The sequence below is a fragment of the Procambarus clarkii genome, chromosome 30, assembly GCF_040958095.1.
Source record: "Procambarus clarkii isolate CNS0578487 chromosome 30, FALCON_Pclarkii_2.0, whole genome shotgun sequence".
Lineage (NCBI taxonomy): Eukaryota > Metazoa > Arthropoda > Malacostraca > Decapoda > Cambaridae > Procambarus > Procambarus clarkii.
This window is the reverse complement of record NC_091179.1, coordinates 15,016,680-15,034,334: the sequence shown is the minus strand read 5'-3', so window position 1 is coordinate 15,034,334 and position 17,655 is coordinate 15,016,680. Positions and strand designations below refer to the sequence as shown.

Sequence of the window (17,655 nt, the reverse complement as noted above, 5' to 3'; positions counted from 1 at the left end):
TGTGAATAGCTTCACTTTTCTTTCTCAAGCAATGGTCTCATTCACAATTTTCCTGGAATTTTGATCTGATTCATGTTTGAGTACAGCTGTTTGTTTTGATATTCAGGGTTTACAGTGGTGGTTTGTAGATAAATATTTAAGAATTCTGCTTTTATCCCTGTTTTTGAAAAATTTTAAGACACGCACATTTTTGCACACTTAAAATATAACTGAAAACTACATACAATTAAATATTGAAAATGATTTGGCTATTACATGTTTCATGTGATACTGCACAGCAATAAAAAACAATTTGCGAGATATTTTATTCCAATAACATGCTCCTTTTTTTAAACATTTGTGTATAATAACTCGGGGTAATTGTTATTCTTCTTATGCTGTGTTTTGTTTAGCCTCTATACACTGTTGTGTTTTGTTTAGCCTCTATACACTGTTGTATTTTGATTAACCTCTCCACCTGCACCAGGAGGAGCAAGTAGAGTATTATTTGTATTATTCCTTAATAACACCTTCAGTATTATTTGTATTTTGTTTAATTTCTCCACACTGTTGTATTTTGTTTAACTTCTCCGCACCGTTGTATTTTGCTGGACTTCTCCGCACTGTTGTGTTTTGTTTAACTTCTCCACACTGTTTGCAATACTAAGCCTTCAGTATTTCAATGTGGGGAGTAAACTATTATTTATATATTGGTGAATTCAGGTTTGAGCAGCAATATTTGCAAATTTGCCGATGATACAAAAATTGGGAGGGAAATAAACACGAAAAAAACTCGCTATCACTTCAAGACAAACTAAATAGCATTTTGAAATGGTCAAAAGATTGGCAGATGTAGTTTAATGCTGACAAATGTAAGGTTTTGAGGTTAGGTAATGATGATAGTTACAAGATACGAGCTAGATGGTGTTGAGATTGCGAAGTTGGATTGTGAAAGGGATCTGGGAGTTATGATTAATAAGAATTTAAAACCAAAAAATAAATGCATAAATGTTCGTATTAAGGCAAATAGGACACTGGGATTTATTAATCGTAGAGTTAGTAATAAGACGCCTGGTGCTGTTCTTCAGCTGTATCTTGCTCTGGTTAGGCCCCATTTACATTATACAGTTCAGCTTTGGTCGCCGTACTATAGAATGGATATAAATTTACTAGAACGCATCCAGCATGTGATGACAAAGTTAATCCCCCAAATCAGAAACCTGTCATATGAAGAAAGATTGACAAAGCTTAAATTTCATTCTCTAGAAAGGCGAAGAATTGGGGGACATGGTAGGTGTACAAGTGGATGAATGGGCATAACAAGGGGGATATTGGTAAGGTGTTGAAAGTATCAACACAAGACAGAACACGAAACACTGGGTATAAATTGGATAAGTTTAGATTTAGGAAAGACCTGGGTAAATATTGGTTCAGTAACAGGGTTGTTGATTTGTGGAACCAATTACTGTACCGCGTAACGTGGTGGAGGTCGGGTCCCTCGATAGTTTCAAACATGGGTTGGACATGTATGAGTGGGATTGGGTCGTTATACTGTAAATAGGAGCTGCCTTGTATGGGCCAAAAGGCATTCTGCAGTTACCTTTATTCTTATGTTCTTATGAATTTGTTTATTTACGTATGTGATACGAATTTGGAAATTAAAAATAACCATGATAGTTACAAAAACCTTATATCAAATATAATGTTGTTGTCACAAGTGAAGTACACATAAACAGGGGTAATCTAAAACAAACAATATAATGCCAATTATATAATTATAACTTACTAATTTAATCCTAGTTTGATACATAAATACAGTACTGTAATGTAAAGGAGACATTTAACCATGGGAAATACTAATTAACTTTGGAATTTTAAGTGTGTGTTTAAGCATTATAAGGGAGGAAATGCTTGCTCCATCTCAAGCATGCATCTGGCCCCCAAAGCTTGAGAAGTACAGTATTTTGAATTGCATTACATACATACACATTCACTACATGTAATTAAAATATTAAATGCAGGGGTCCTAGTTATCAAACTTCACTTGACAATGGTGTCTGTTCAATTTAAGGAGAGATAAGGCTTTGTTGAAAAATGCTGGAAGTTTGGCATAAATGAATACATTTCTTCCATCTGCAATTTCAGGAATGAGAACAGATCGACTGTGGAGAAACATTGGTAAATCTCTGACTTTACTCTGCTTCATCTTCAGAAGATCCAAGACATCTCCAGGAAGTCGCTGGGAAAGGGGAGATATAAACAATTTAAAGAAAAATAACCAATTATGAGGACTGGAAGACTCTTCTTAAAAATATGTACTAACTATAACAAAATATTAAGGACAAAACATTTACCTTGACTTTTAAGAAATACTGTATTCTGAATTTTTACAACATTCAATATTATTGGTGATGCATGACTACAGGTGTGATGAAAGACTGATTCAAGGCTCAAAGTACATCTTGAGGTTATCTTGAGATGATTTCAGGGCTTTTAGTGTCCCCGCGGCCCGGTCCTCGACCAGGCCTCCACCCCCAGGAAGCAGCCCGTGACAGCTGACTAACACCCAGGTACCTATTTACTGCTAGGTAACAGGGGCATAGGGTGAAAGAAACTCTGCCCAATGTTTCTCGCCGGCGCCTGGGATTGAACCCAGGACCACAGGATCACAAGTCCAGCGTGCTGTCCGCTCAGTCGACCGGCTCCCTTTACAGGGCATTAAATGAGCACCACAGATAAACAAAGAATCCAAGTAATGAGCGAGATGGTACCGTACTGTGTGTGCCTCTGCATTTTACTGATTACAATAATTCAAATGTGGGAAATAGTTAGACTCGTATACCGGTACTTACTAATGTAGGTATAACCGAGTCCTAGTTTTACACAAGTGGGTTTAACATGAATCACCATAATACATTAATTACTTTAGGCAGTCAATAGTTCTTTTTTTCACTGGTTTTCATAATATGTCATCTTGTCAGTACTTTACCAACAATGTCATAATTGTTTAAAATTTGTACTGTACTGGTAATTCAAGATTGCATGAAATGCATAAATATTACATTTTATAAAATTTTAGCCAATATGTACAGTATTTTTTAATTCGGCTGCAGTTATAATACAGTACAGCCAAAGATAATCGAGTGAGACTTTTACACAAGATTAAATTTAACTGGGCAAGATCAATGTTTCTAGCACAAATCCCCATTTTCCTTATGTTTTTCTTCACTTGAGCAGGAAGCTGAAAAATTAACTCTTAAAAGTTCATTTCACAGTTTCATTATGGCTTGAGGCCAAGAGAAGCAGTTTGTTGATCCTGTCAACATTTTCAAAGGCATAGTACAAGATGATAAAGTTTAGAGCAGCTAAATATATAACCAGGAATATGGTGAAGCACCTCATTATGGTCCAATAAGGCCATGCAGTTTTGCAATATCCTGTTTCAATGATGGCTGGGGCACTACAGTATGTTAGATATTTCGTCTTGGCCTTGAAGATGGCAGAGTGTTAGCCATCTGTTGATAGTGTGCTCAGTTTGTTTGATGTGCAGTGCCTTCACAATGTCTGATCTTCTATATTCAATGTATCTATTGATTACTTTTGTGTTGTTTGTCATGATATCTCTGGTGATGATCACCAGATACTGTATATGTAAATCTAGCTTAAACATCAAAGTCCCCACCCTACATGGCAAGTTGGCTAAATTTAACATGTGCCACCATGAGTCTACAAACTAAATGACTACCCACACTTCATCCTGGTGTGCATGAATCTTAGATATTTTTTTTAAAGGAACAAATACTTTTTTTGAGCACAGGCAGAGTGGCCACAATCCAAGGCTTAACAAAGTGTCATTTGGCTTGCTTAAATGTGAGGCAGCTTGGAAACAACCCAACTTACAACCATGATTTAAATGTACATATAACAATGAATAAATATAATGCATGCTAAATCTGCACAATATAATAGGTACAAATGGTATATGTTAAAATATATAGATAAAATTTTATGAAATACCCTGTACTGTATAATTAAATAAATTGGAAAATGCACACTCTGTACTGGGATGAAGATGTAAATAAACCCATCAAGCTTGAAGTACACAAAATGGAAATGCCTTTATATTTGCCAACATACAAGGCCTATAGTCAATGGGAGACAACATTTCATTCATAAATGGCCTACTAATAGAATTGAATAGAATGTCTGAAGCAGTCACAGAAACTTTTTAACAGATTATATGGACAGTAAAATCTGGATACCAACATATCGACTGTACTACCAGGGTCCTGGTAGTACAGTCGGGTTTGTTCTGATGCACATTTGAGAATTCTGGGTTCGAATCCTGGGCGGGACAGAAATGGTTGAACAAATTTACTTTCACCTAATGCCTCTGTTCAACTAGCAGTAAGTAGGTACTCAGAAGTTAGTCAGCTTGTTGTGGAGTTGCATCCTGGACAGGGTCAATAATTTGGCCTTGTGGCCTTGTGTGTGTGTGTGTGTGTGGGGGTGGGTGGGTTATAGAGGCCTCGATAAAAGCCAAACGTGTATGAATACACTCTGGCTTCCTGTCCCCATACAAAGTGAATTATTATATAATTTATATACAGTAGATGCAATAGAATATAAATGTCCAATGGAGGAGTAGGTCTGTAAAGGAGAAATTTGTATGCAAAGAGCTCTTAATTAAACTCCATAAATATAGTAATGTGGGGGGGGGGGAGCTTGGAGTCAAGTTGGAGAACAAAAGCCTTGTTATTATTCTAATATACAAACCTCCAGATGCATCTGTTGAGGTTACAAAACAGATTCTAAAAATTGTCTATAAAATCCAGAAAATCCTGTGCAGAATACTATCTTCCTTGGAGACTTCAATTTACCCAGTTTAAGATGTAGGATAATAGACGATAACATTATATCGCACAATCAAACTGGAAATAACCAAACACAAGTCAGAGATCTTTTTCAGACCTTCAGACAAATTTTCATTCAATCAACAGATAACAGAGCCACACAGAAAAGAAGCTATATTAGATCTGATTCTTACGAACAATGAAAAAGGGGTAAAAAAAATATTGATCACTCCATGCAAATAAAAGAAAATGTGTCTAACCTGAGGAGTCATCTTCTGAAAGTGTGAATATTTGTGATCACCCAGCACAGGACAAGATAGTCCAAAGCCAAGATGTACTCGAAGTTGATGCTTCACTCCCGTCATTGGTGACAATTCAACAAGAGATGCACTGTTGATCCTTGCTAGTACCTAAGAATAATTGCAATTTTATATTAGTGTATAGACATAATGTGCAGCTATTAAAACTAGGATGAAGGATACATATCCAATAAAAAATTATCTTATTGCTACCAGATTTTTTCTTTACTCATATAAATGAAACATTGTTAGCAATTAATAGTAGGGTAAACTGACCATTGCTTAGGAAACATGAACCACATTTCATGTTTCAGGACATTTAATACCACTTGTATTCCACTAAAATGAAACTAATGTGACTTAACAACTGGTTCAGGTACTATATATTTATCTGTCTATACTCACTTTGAAAGTAGTAACAGCTAAATGGCTGTTACTTTTAGAAGATTTTATTCCATTTTCAACTGGTGAGAGAACCATGCGACGCCTTCCTTCAATCATGCCCTCTGATATTGGTATATCAATCACACCTACAATGACAATGAATGTTTAGTAATGGTAATTTCTTCTCACAGACATAATAACAAAGGATAAAAACCCGCATGAGACTTACATCTTGTGTGATTTGATTAGACGTTGAGATGTAAGTCTCATCCAAATCACACACTCAGACCTTGATAAAGCACTCAGAAGATTGCAAAAAGACTTCAAATATGGAGTACATTCCTTACATAAATTTCACAAATACACAGGTGTGTGTTTTTTATCCTTAATTAATGTTTAACCCTTAACCTGCTCATGTTATTCTCAAATGACTGATCCATGGTGTTCCTGCCATTTGTGAATGATTTAATGTGCCTCTTAATATTCAAAGCTCCTAAATATTCTATTTGGATGTCACTTGATACTTGAGACTTCTGGCAATTGTTTGACATATTAACCAAAACTCCTAAAAGCATCAGCAACCTTCCTAGGCATTATTAAAAAAAAATGGCACCATCTTAGGTGTATTGTCACCCATTTACTGATGCTTTTGCACATTAATGGTGAAGCTATGCAAAATTTCAAGGACTGCTATGGACAAGGAAGATATCTGTGATAACCAGAAATCTATTACAAATACAGAAGTTTACTTGAAAATTAACTTTCAGAATATGACGTCATCAACTTTTCTTCATCTCACAACAGCCTAACTAAAATAATTACGGTAGTTTTTCCAACTTTAGAAGTAAATGTTTTATGATTAAAAAAACAAAAAAAGAATCGTTTTTAATTGTTTATGAGCACCTGGCAAGAGATCTGAAAAGCAATATATAGTTTGTGGGATATATTTAGAAAAAAAAATTCTAAAGAAAGAGAGGACTGTTTCTTTCTTAACCATTAAGACCAAGTTGTGACTAATTATATGGCATGTATGAAAGGCATGTCAAGGAGTTAATGCTGCTCATATTTAATACATCCACTAAAAGACTATTTGCCCAAGTACAATTAAATCTTTTATATAATTTTTTTTGAGACATCATGTTAATGATATTCCTATAACACATAGGAAATATCTGTACAGTACTTGAGGTAAATATCATCCCATTGAACATATAATACTGTACAGTACATTGTATCATATTTTAATGGAAAGACAATTTTTTTAAATACTGTAGTGGATACTAAAGTTCTCTTCTTTAATCCTCACTCCTTAGGCAAATAAAAATTCAATTATTTTCCAAAGCAAAGGTCATTAAAAATAACAATTTAAGAGGATGCCCTTTTTCTTGCAAGATTATATATTAAATAAACTTTTAGATATCATGATTATACACAGAAATCACACTAATGTGATATATATCAATGAGAAAATCCACCAGGGTCAGTTGCGTAGGGTACGTGACTGGCAGTGCCGGGGTCGTAGGTTCGCACCACCTCACAGCCCTGGTGAATTTTCTCATATCATGATCATAATTATCATCATTGCCTGTACTGTATATATTTTCCAGTATTATAATGAAAATTAATGTGCTATTCATAACCTCAGAGCCCATGGTTTTTAGAATATGACCACAAAAATTTGACTCATTTAATAGCTTCTGTTCTAAAAATATCAGGTAAATGTTGTTTGACTGTGATAGATATCAATCTGGAAAACAAAACAAAGCTAAACAATTTAAATATATTTTAGAATTGGTCATATAGGCGGCCTACTTCACAGAACAATCACACTAAGGGTAAAATGATCAAGGAATCTCTTAATTTTTGACAATTACCCTGCTTGTACTTTACCTCGAAGTGGATTTGGAACACCTTTTGTGATGGCCCAATATGTCTTCTTGATCTGATGTTTCTTAAGCATTCTCTTTAAAGTGTCTGCCATGGCAGGAGTACGAGCCATCAGTAACACTCCTGGAACAGCATAGATATTATTATAGTTACATCATGCCATGTACATATTGTACAATACAGAATACAGTATATATATCCATTATGTACTACTGTATATATATCTCATGCTTGTTTGAAATATTTGAGACAGTAATATACATGCCTGCATGTAATTCACCATGGAGACAATGGCAAAAATGTTTATAGGACTGAAGACAAAAAAAATAAAAAGTCCAAAAATAGACCATATCATAATATTCTTTACAAATATCAAGTTAGAGCAGAATATTAAAAGAAAAATCTTAAATTGGGCACTGCTTACAAATTTAAGCATTAAATAGAACAAAATGTTTCTTGCCAAGCTATAAACCATGGGCCCATGCATGTCACTAACAATGCACCAGGTTATCTTCTTATCTTGAGGTTATCTTGAGATGATTTCGGGGCTTAGCGTCCCTGCAGCCCGGTCCTCGACCAGGCCTCCTTTTTGTTACACACCCCCAGGAAGCAGCCTGTAGCATCTGTCTAACTCCCAGGTACCTATTTACTGTTAGGTAACAGGCGCATCAAGGTTAAAGAAACTCTGTCCATTTGTTTCCGCTTCCACCGAGGATCGAACCTGGAACCTCAAATCCCAAGCACTGTACTCAGCTGTCAGGCCCCTCAGTCAGGCTATGAATAATTTTGTGCACAAGACAAGGAAGACAGTGGAGAGCAGACTCCACACTACCTACAAGGAAAATTATGCTCATTACGACACCAAAGCATTTGAACATCTTGTTGACCAAGAAGCTAGACGTAACTCGAATTATGGGTGACCTGATACCAGATTATAGTGTAGACGAATAGTGCAAAATGTTTGATGATAGTTATCTAAATTCCTGTTGACACACAAACTTTGATATACTGTAGTACAAACATGCTACACAAGTTTATACAACAGTAACTATGTTGGAAATGGGTGATATACCCATTTTCCCTGGAGATGGCACTAGGGTATTCTCAGACTTTGTGAGCAACAAAAACTCTAGACACTGCCAGGCTTTAATTAATATCTTCATGGGTACTGCATGCACAGGACCTTTTCAGTGTAACTTTATAAAATAATGTTGCCTTTTTCAATTTGTACCATAACTTTTTCAATAAAGCTAATAAACTATAACTAATGTTAGTCCATTAAGAATGTCTAACTTTCTTAAGTATCCGAACCAGTGACCTTACAGCACAGACACATCCAACTCATATGGAACAATGAATTGCACCTATATATATATAATCCAAGGAAGTAACAAGCTCCAACTCAGAAGGTAGATATACAACATTCCCAACCAAAGACACCATCCTTACAGCCTGGACATTTAAAATCTAAGAAGGTTCAAAAGGAAACCAGGCATCCCCCTCGGAAACCTTTGCAGACTGAACACCGTTCTGCCTCCATGGTGGCAGCAAGTCTGGCTTTGGAACTGACCCACAACATGGGGCAGAAAAGAAGTGCCACACAGCTGTGCGACTTCCTCGGGTGTGGAACCACATGCCCAAGCAAAGAAGTGAGGGGCCAAGGGCCCGAGGCTGAGACAAATGAATCATGTCAAATCTTATGGAAAGTGGTTACCTGAAACTTCATCCACCAGCAGCACCCCTGCTGGTGCTTGCATGGACAAGTCAAGCCTGGCTCCAGGCCAGGGCCAGGCTTGACTTGTGAGAGCTTGGTTTAATAGGCTGATGCTTGAAGCGGCCCGCAAGCCTACATATTCACCACAGCACGGTTGGTCAAGCACTTTGTGAAGAAAACTATCCAGATTTCTCTTACAACGTCCACTTTTGTACTGGTAATATTTCCTATGTTTTTATGTATGTTTTATGTTAAATCCCTTATAAATAAAAGATATGATCAGATTAGTAAGCCTCTATTTTTTATAATTTAGCAATTGTTGTTAGTTGAAATACCTGTATATGTGTAATGAAAATTTGTACATGTCACACAGGAAAATATCTTGAGAAATAATTAAACAAATACTGTACACTAATACATAACATACCAAGTAAAAAAATTTAATTTTACATTACGTATATTAAACATAACCATCAATTATTAAATGTTTGAACTGGAAGTCCAAGTTTAACAGTATAATTATATAACTAAAATAAATTAGGATACTGTACCTGTGGTACCAGCATCAAGCCTGTGCACTGGGTACAGTTCATCAGTTTCTAAATGTTTAGCCAAATCTGGGAGGTAGTCTGCAAGGATATGCTGCTGATTGCTAGTTCCACTGTGCATGGTCATTCCATATGGTTTGTATAAGCCAACAATATCATCTGAAATATATTAGGAATTAAATACACAGTGAGTTAAATCAACTCCTATCAACAGGTCTGTCTTGTAGACCAAGTCTCAAGTACTACCTGGACATTGGGGTAACTCAAAAGAAGCCCTACATATAGGTCACTTAAAGCCTCAGAGAAGATAACTTTGGTGAGGAAACAGAAACACAAGCTGACACAAGGGAAGACAACCCTGAAACAAATTGAGGCAGACTACAGTACAGTGGAACCTTGTTTCAACGAACCTTGTTTCAGCGAATCTCTAGTTGGAGCACACACTTTCCATGCCAGATTCACTTACCTGATTCGACGAACATGAAGAGAGCGATGTGTGCATTTGCTTAAGATGTTGGGACTGAGTTCACAGACACAAGCAACATTAAAACAAATAGTTGGGGGCCTTGGGAGAGCCAGTGAACATATTTAAATCCAAATTTTATAGTTCTTTTTTATTTCCAGATACTGAAGATTTTCATTCAGAAAAATATAGGCCCTTTTTCCTCTGGAAATGAGGTTTCAAGGCTTGAGCATAGGAAATGTGCTAGATGGGGTCGAGTCTCTTTACAGACAGGTTATCTTCATTTTTGCCCTTCATATGACAAAGCATTTTGAATTGGCAAGGTTTCTGTTCACACAGGTATGGCCCCTGCTACCTTTTGAAAATGAGTTTTGATGCTGGGGATGTGAAGAATAAGCTAGATGTGGTTAAATGGAGTTGAAGAAAATAAATTAAGAGATATACTATACCCATAATGTGCAACAATCAGGAAGAGCATTGACAAACTAAAAAGATTCAAAAGCCCCAGATGTTGATGGAATTCAATCCAAAGTCATAAAGGAACTGGTAGAGGAAGTATGCCAACCACTGAAACTCCTTTTCAGAAAATATTGTACCAAAATACCCTATTTTCAAGAAAGCAGAAAGAGCTCAGCAGAAAACTACTGTCCGATCAGCTTGAAATCACACATCCTCAAGCTCATGGACAGAATCCTATGGGCGGGAATCATTCTCAATCATACAGCGCACAATCTTGTAAAATCGACGCAACATGGGTTTGTTAAAAATAGATCCTGCCTTACAAACCTGCGCATATTTTTGGAAACGGTAACCAACTACTCAGACAAAGGACTTCCGGTGGATGTACGTAGTACTGTATACATGAATTTTACTTAATTTTGACCATGCCACGACATGGTCAAAAGAATTGCAACCATGAGCACAACTGCTCTCACACGAATCCTGCAGTCTTTCTGAGAGACAAACTGGGGTTTTAAATAATTCCTCCATGCACCCGGGCTCATTTGCCCAATCCCCCATTCCATGGTTTTCTGAGCCCCATGGTCAAAAGATCTTTTGACCATGTGTGGTGCAATCGACTGAGGCGCGTCTGGGATCATCCTGGACGAAGGTTCGAACCTTCATCACAGCCTTTGTGGATTTGTTCATTTGATGTATCATGCTATTGTGATTTCTGTGTGTATCCTCACAAAATTTCACATATTACACAAGTGTGGGTTTTATCCTATATTATTATGTCTGAGAAGACATTAGCATTACTAATAGATGAAAATATTACAAACCACATCATCAAATTTGCAGATGACATTAAGATTTATGATAAAGTGGGAAGTGAGAATGATAATGAACAATACAAAGAAATTTACATGAACTCCACAAATAGTCAGAAGACTGGCAAATGCTTCTTAATATTGAAAAATGCATGATCTTGCATGTGGGGCATAATAACCCATGCTACAATTACCAAATTAATAACATTACCTTGCAGCAGATTGATGAAGAAAATATCTTGGAGTTAAAATCCACCTTTCACTGAAAGATGCACAACAGGTAGGAGCAGTAGTAAAAAAAAGCTAACCAAACCCTAGGAATAATCAAGCATACCTTTGACTTGAAGGAAAAGAAGCTAATGATTCAATTGTATAAATCTTTGGTATGCCCACACTTGGATTAATGTATCCAAGCATGGAGACCTAATCCAAGTATGAAGGACATAGCTGTTTTGAGAAAGTACAACACCGAGCAACAAAAATAAATTCAGAACTAAGTCAACTCTCATACCAGGAATGGTTGAGGGCCTCAGGACTAACAACATTGCAAACCAAGCATGACAGGGCAGATCTCCTTAAAACCTTTAATATACTGAACAATTTGGAGGATGTTGATCCAGACAATTTTGTCAAAAGGTCAGGTGTGACACAGACAGTGAGCAATGGTTTCAAACTCAACGAGCCACAATGCAGGACTGAAAACAGGAGTGCTTTTTCACCCCACAGGGTTATAAACCTATGGAACTGCCTACCTGCCAAAGCCATAAATGTCAAACCTCTTGTTAAATTTTAAAATCCAGCTGAAAAAAATTATCAGGGCAAATGGGGGGGGGGGGACCTTTGACAACTGGCTTCCTGTCCTCATCTAGGCTACTATTTTTGGTGGCCCTCAGGTAATTTCAGGTAACTTTTTTTGCATACATATTTATTTGGTAGTTGTCTAGTATATTATAGGTTGAGATGAAAAATTCACTAAGTGAAATACATCCTGGAGACATCTCTGATGGCAGCGAATTCCTCACTGCAACGAACTGGGGTTGGTTCCTTATAGTTCATTGAATCAAGGTTGTACTTCACTCAGGTTGTATCAAAGAATCAAGGTTGTACTGCACTTCACAGGATGGGGAGAAATACGACTGTGAAGAATAAGAAAATAACAAATACTAAGCATGGCTCCATGTGGAACAACCAAGTCCCAAGGAACACTAACCCCATCTACCTCAAAAAACAATATTGATATTTTTTCTATTTAGATTGCATATTACTTATTATTATAATTTATTATTATTATTATTATTATTATTATTATTTATTATTTTTATAATTTATACAATACACACAATTTTCCCACTAAGAATTATTTATACAGTACTTTATCTCTAACATGTATACTGTAGTTGATTAATTGTAAATGAATGAGGCAAAGTGGCAGATTGAGAAACTTTAGAAAGAAATAATTTTGTTTTTTTCATTGTTATTTACATTAATGTGTGCAATTATAAGTTTGATCAAAATACAACTGACTATACAGTACATCACTTGAAGGTAATACAAAAATAATACTATAAAAGACTGAACGCACTATAAAAAATTCAAATGTTCAAAGGATGGACATTTTTAAAGTTCAGAGTGGGTTTGGCCCATACAATATCTTAATAAGGTTTCACTATATACAATATTTAGGATACATTTTTAGTATTAGCTACCCTACAATAGGAAAGCATTAGAATATATTAGTTCGTTGTATAATTAAGACTTTTTTAATTAAGGATAATTATATGCAAAAAATGCTAAGCAAAAGTTAAAACTTACCCTGATCATATATTACACTTGTCTTCAGCAATTTTAAAATTTCATATTTGGTAAACTTTTCTTGTGACTTCACACTTAATAGACTTAAAACTTTCTTATAGCTTTTTTTCATATTTCCATCCATCTCAGTACCATGCTTCTTTTCATGTAAATCTTTTCTCATATTTACAACATATTCAAAAGCAGATTTTGGTGCCGTTTCTGCATTTTTAACTTTAGGCTTGACTTTATCCCTTGGGTTGACAGGATATTCGACCAATATTTCATTTTCCTTTGGGTTTTCTGTTAGATGTGGAAGAATTGTTGGTGTAATATTCTTTCCAAGGCCCATAGTTTCTCCTGAACTACTACAAAATTCTTGGTCTGTCTCTCTAGTGTGTGCTCTTTTATTAAATAAATGATTTTCCACGTTACTTTTGACTTCTGATAATTCAACAGTGGATGTTTGATTCTCTGAATAGGTATCTAGTGAATCATTAAAGAAAACTTTATCAATGTAACTTAAGTCGTCATCCTTGCTTAGATGTTCTCTTTCAGTCATTTGATAATGCTTTTCTTTTATATCACTTTTAGTTAAAGGTTCTTGTGTGTGTACAGCTGCATCACCTCTTGATACAAAATCACCAAATACACATTCATCCACGTAATTAAGATTACCAGTAGTAACAGTTTTATTATTGGCTGGTTTTATATAATTCAATTCTGCACTCTGAACAATACTGGTTTTAGAACAATTTATATGGGCTGAGCCAAAGTACAAGCTATCCACATAATTGCTATCATTGCTATACTCTTCCAATCCTTCACTTGTGCTTGTTAGCACTTCAGATTTTTTTTTATATCTGCTGTGTTTTCTTTTAAAGATACAAATGACTCTTGTGACATTGGAGAAGTTAATTGTGAAACAAATGGTTCGCTCGCCCGATAAAGATCGTTTTCTGCTTGATCAGTTACATATTCACCTTCGTCTGTCTTAGTTTCCAGCATTGCTAGCTTCTCCTGCATGTCTGGACCATAAATACTGTCATACTGTCCATGAACTTTTACCACATTTTCGCTGTCAAATCGAATGCTACCGAAGTTGGTTGGGTGAACATTGTCTGTATTTGTTTCAAAGCTACGTAGTTCATTTAAAATATTTGTATATTTCAGTATAACTGGATCAACTTCTTCTATAGAACGTGTATCTTTGTGTACCTGATTATTCCTTCCACTTTCCTCATCTACTGAACACAACGAAGTTTTAGCACTTGGCACCCTTTCTGATCGTCGACTCTCGTAATCCGTATATCCTCTGGGAAGAAGGGCTGTGCATTGTGTTCTCAAATAACGATTCGTATCGACGTGAATTTCAAACCCTCTATTTCGAAGCAAAATGCCCATTCGTCTAGTATTCAGTAGCATCGTGAGATTCCCGAGAACCACGACAGACGAAGTCCGTATTTAAGCCTATTTCACAGTTTCTTCTTCGCAATACATGCAAGTTTGCATGCAGGTTTTTCCTCCTGATGACTGTACGAGTGGTGATGTTGATGGATACGGCACTTTCGGTGGCGCATCAATGTTCAGAATTTGGCAGATGTTGGAAGTTATCGATGTCTTCTATTTGTATAAGGATAATAAGAAAAATAGACCTTTAAGTAGAAATGGACTTAGGATGGCAAAGATGAGGGGTGGTGTTAACGGTAGTATCCAAATGTTGCTGTTTTATGAAAAGTGTGGATTGTCTTCTTCTTGATAGTAGGTGCAATTTGCATGAAGGGTTTGTCCTCCCGATGACTGCAGAGTGAATTGTAAAGAGACAGATGTTGTTGTGTTGATTTAGGGGCGACGACGATCGAGGGATCGGATGCGCCCAGACAGTGAGACCCGGTGTTGTTGTTGTTGACGGAATCCAAAGATCGTAAATGTAAGTTTCGTCAGGACGCCGAAGTGTAAAGCACTCAGACAATCCTCATAAAGAGTACTTATAGTTGAGCTTGTAAAAGCACCTTCATCACCTTCAGTGATTAAGTGCTTAATTGCACACTAGTTTCTTTATCAGCTACCTCACCCTGTCAGGGTAAATGAGACAAATGTATGTGAATGCATGTATGTGTGTATATATGTATGTGTATGTGTGTGTGTGTATGTATATGTATGGGTATAAAGCAAATATGGAAGCTGATCAGAATTACATTTCACCTTTGTGAATGTACATTAATGACACTATGTAAAAGACACATCTAATACTTTATGTAGGGCGTACGTAAATCTGTGTATCTTTGTATTTACGTATGTAGGTTAGCTTAGCATTTCAAAAGCACCGAATCACCTTCTGTGGTTGAGTGTTCAATAAACCCTTGAACTGTATGTTTAACACTTCTCTAACCCTGTCCATGGAGGACAGAAGAAAATGTATATATTCTGGTTAGCATTGTAAATGTGTGGCCACGTCTGTGGTAGAAAATAATAATAAAAAAAAAAAGTACTTATAGTATTATTGTATTATTTATATATTTGTATTTATTTATATACAAAAAGGTACATTGGATTGAGAAAGTACATTGATTGTATAAATATTGCTAAAGCTTTTGACAAGGTACCACATTAAGGAATGGAACTCACTCCTTAATGAATTGAAAAACTGTCCAACTTTTGCGTCATTCAAAAACAAAACTAAAAAGTACCAAATTTTATCTTCAGTTTTCTACCTTATTGCTTTAAAATTGCACTGAATCTAGTGCTACCCAATCTCCCAATCTTCATGTACCCAAGCCAAACAACTTTACCATTGTGATCATTGGTCATATACATATGACCTAGATGAGAATATTAATAATAATAATAATAATTTATTGTGTCGGGAGACTGGAAGCCAGAGTGCATTCCTAAGTTTACCTGAGAGTCACTAACACTTGTGGCCTCGGCGAGGACATGAAGCCGGCAGCTTGTTGAAGATCCCCAGTTGCCTTTAAACGTTAAAATTTTTTGGCATTTACGTCCTCAGCGGGTAGGCGGTTCCATGTTTTTTTTAATAACCTTGTGGGTGAAGAAGCATCTCCTGTTCTCAGTCGTACATTGTGGCTTGTTGAGCTTAAAACCGTTGCTCCTTGTTTGTGTTACATCAAGACTTTTTGAACGTGTAACGTGTATTCATACACGTTAGGCTTATATCGAGCCCCCCCCCAAAGGTCGAATTACTGACCCCGTCCAGGATGCAATCCCACAACAAGCTAACTTCTGAGTGCCTACTTACTGCTAGGTGAACATAGGCATTAGGTGAAAGAAAATGTGCCCAATCATTTCTGTCCCGTCCGGGATTCTCGGTTGTGCGAGATTTATGGTAAAGTGGGAAGAGAATGATATTGAACCTTATAAAGAAATCTACATGAACTCCACAACTGATCAGAAGACGGGCAAATGCTATTATATTGAAAAATGCAAGACCATGAATATGGGGCATAACAGCCTACGTTACAAATACAAAATTAATAACATTACCTTGCACCAGATTGACCGAAGAAAAGGACCTTGGAGTCAAAATCCACATTCACTGAAAGTTGCACAACAGGTAGGAGCAGCAGTAAAAGAGCTAACACAACCCTATGAAAAATCAAGCGTACCACTGACTTGATGGGAAAGAAGGTAGTGATTCAACTGTATACAGTTGAATCAACAGATTAAATCAACAGATTAAATCAATAGTTGAATAACACTAGCTTACAACAGATTGATGAAGAAAGGACCTTGAAGTCAGAATCCATCATCCACTGAAAGTTGCACATCAGTGAAGGGGCAGTAACAAAAAACATAACCAAACCCTGGGAATAATCAAGCGTTCCTTTACCTTTAAGGAAAAGAAGGTAGTCATTCAATTGTATAAGTCTCTGGTACGCCCCCACCGGATTACTGTATCTAGGCATAGAGACCTCATCTTTAGAAAGACATAGCTGCTCTGAGGTGCAACACCGGGCAACAAAAATCATTCCAAAGCTAAGTCATCTCTTTTATCAGGAACGTAATTAACGTAACGGACAATTAGATATTAGAATTTGGTTCAATTCACTTTATAGAGTTCAGAAAAAATAAGCTAAAACCGAAAACAATGCCTTGTATAGGACATATCTGTACTATATTAGGCCTCAGCGTGTGTCAAGCCTAGGATGATTAAGTTAGGTCAGGTTTATTAGCAAAATACAAAACCTTTTTCGTTGTCCAATTCTATTTGCCAATTATCAATTACGTCAATATATAATACGATAGTCCACATCGTTACTATAAGTACTATCTAAAGAGGAGGATGGGTTGTTATTTTCATAGTCCTGTAATGACTTGCATTAATTATTATAGACGCCATTAACAACCTTAAAAAGAAACCTAATCATGACCCCACCCAATGTACTTACAATAGACAGAAATCAATGATGATAATGGAAACTAGCAGGGGGCAGACCCACGATCCC

At 36.3% G+C, this 17,655-nt stretch overlaps 1 protein-coding gene across 1 annotated transcript; it reads right to left on the bottom strand.

The window, feature by feature from the left end:
* Positions 1-1,861: 1,861 nt before the first annotated feature.
* On the bottom strand, positions 1,862-14,763 carry LOC123765508 (uncharacterized). Its single transcript, XM_069333923.1, has 7 exons — positions 14,085-14,763; positions 13,211-14,052; positions 9,668-9,823; positions 7,406-7,525; positions 5,537-5,661; positions 5,093-5,242; positions 1,862-2,218 (listed from the first exon to the last, which is right to left on the bottom strand). Exons 1-7 carry the CDS (start codon positions 14,612-14,614, stop codon positions 2,006-2,008), a joined length of 2,136 nt encoding a protein of 711 aa, XP_069190024.1. The 5' UTR covers positions 14,615-14,763; the 3' UTR covers positions 1,862-2,005.
* Between the last annotated feature and the right edge of the window lie 2,892 nt (positions 14,764-17,655).

Excerpts from the sequence above, each read along its gene's own strand:
- LOC123765508 (XM_069333923.1), bottom strand. The coding sequence starts at position 14,614 with ATGCTACTGAATACTAGACGAATGGGCATTTTGCTTCGAAATAGAGGG. Across the intron at positions 14,053-14,084 it reads ACTTCTCCAATGTCACAAGA|ATATAAAAAAAAATCTGAAG; the intron begins GTCATTTGTATC and ends AAAACACAGCAG. Across the intron at positions 2,219-5,092 it reads TTCAGAAGATGACTCCTCAG|CGACTTCCTGGAGATGTCTT; the intron begins GTTAGACACATT and ends CCCCTTTCCCAG.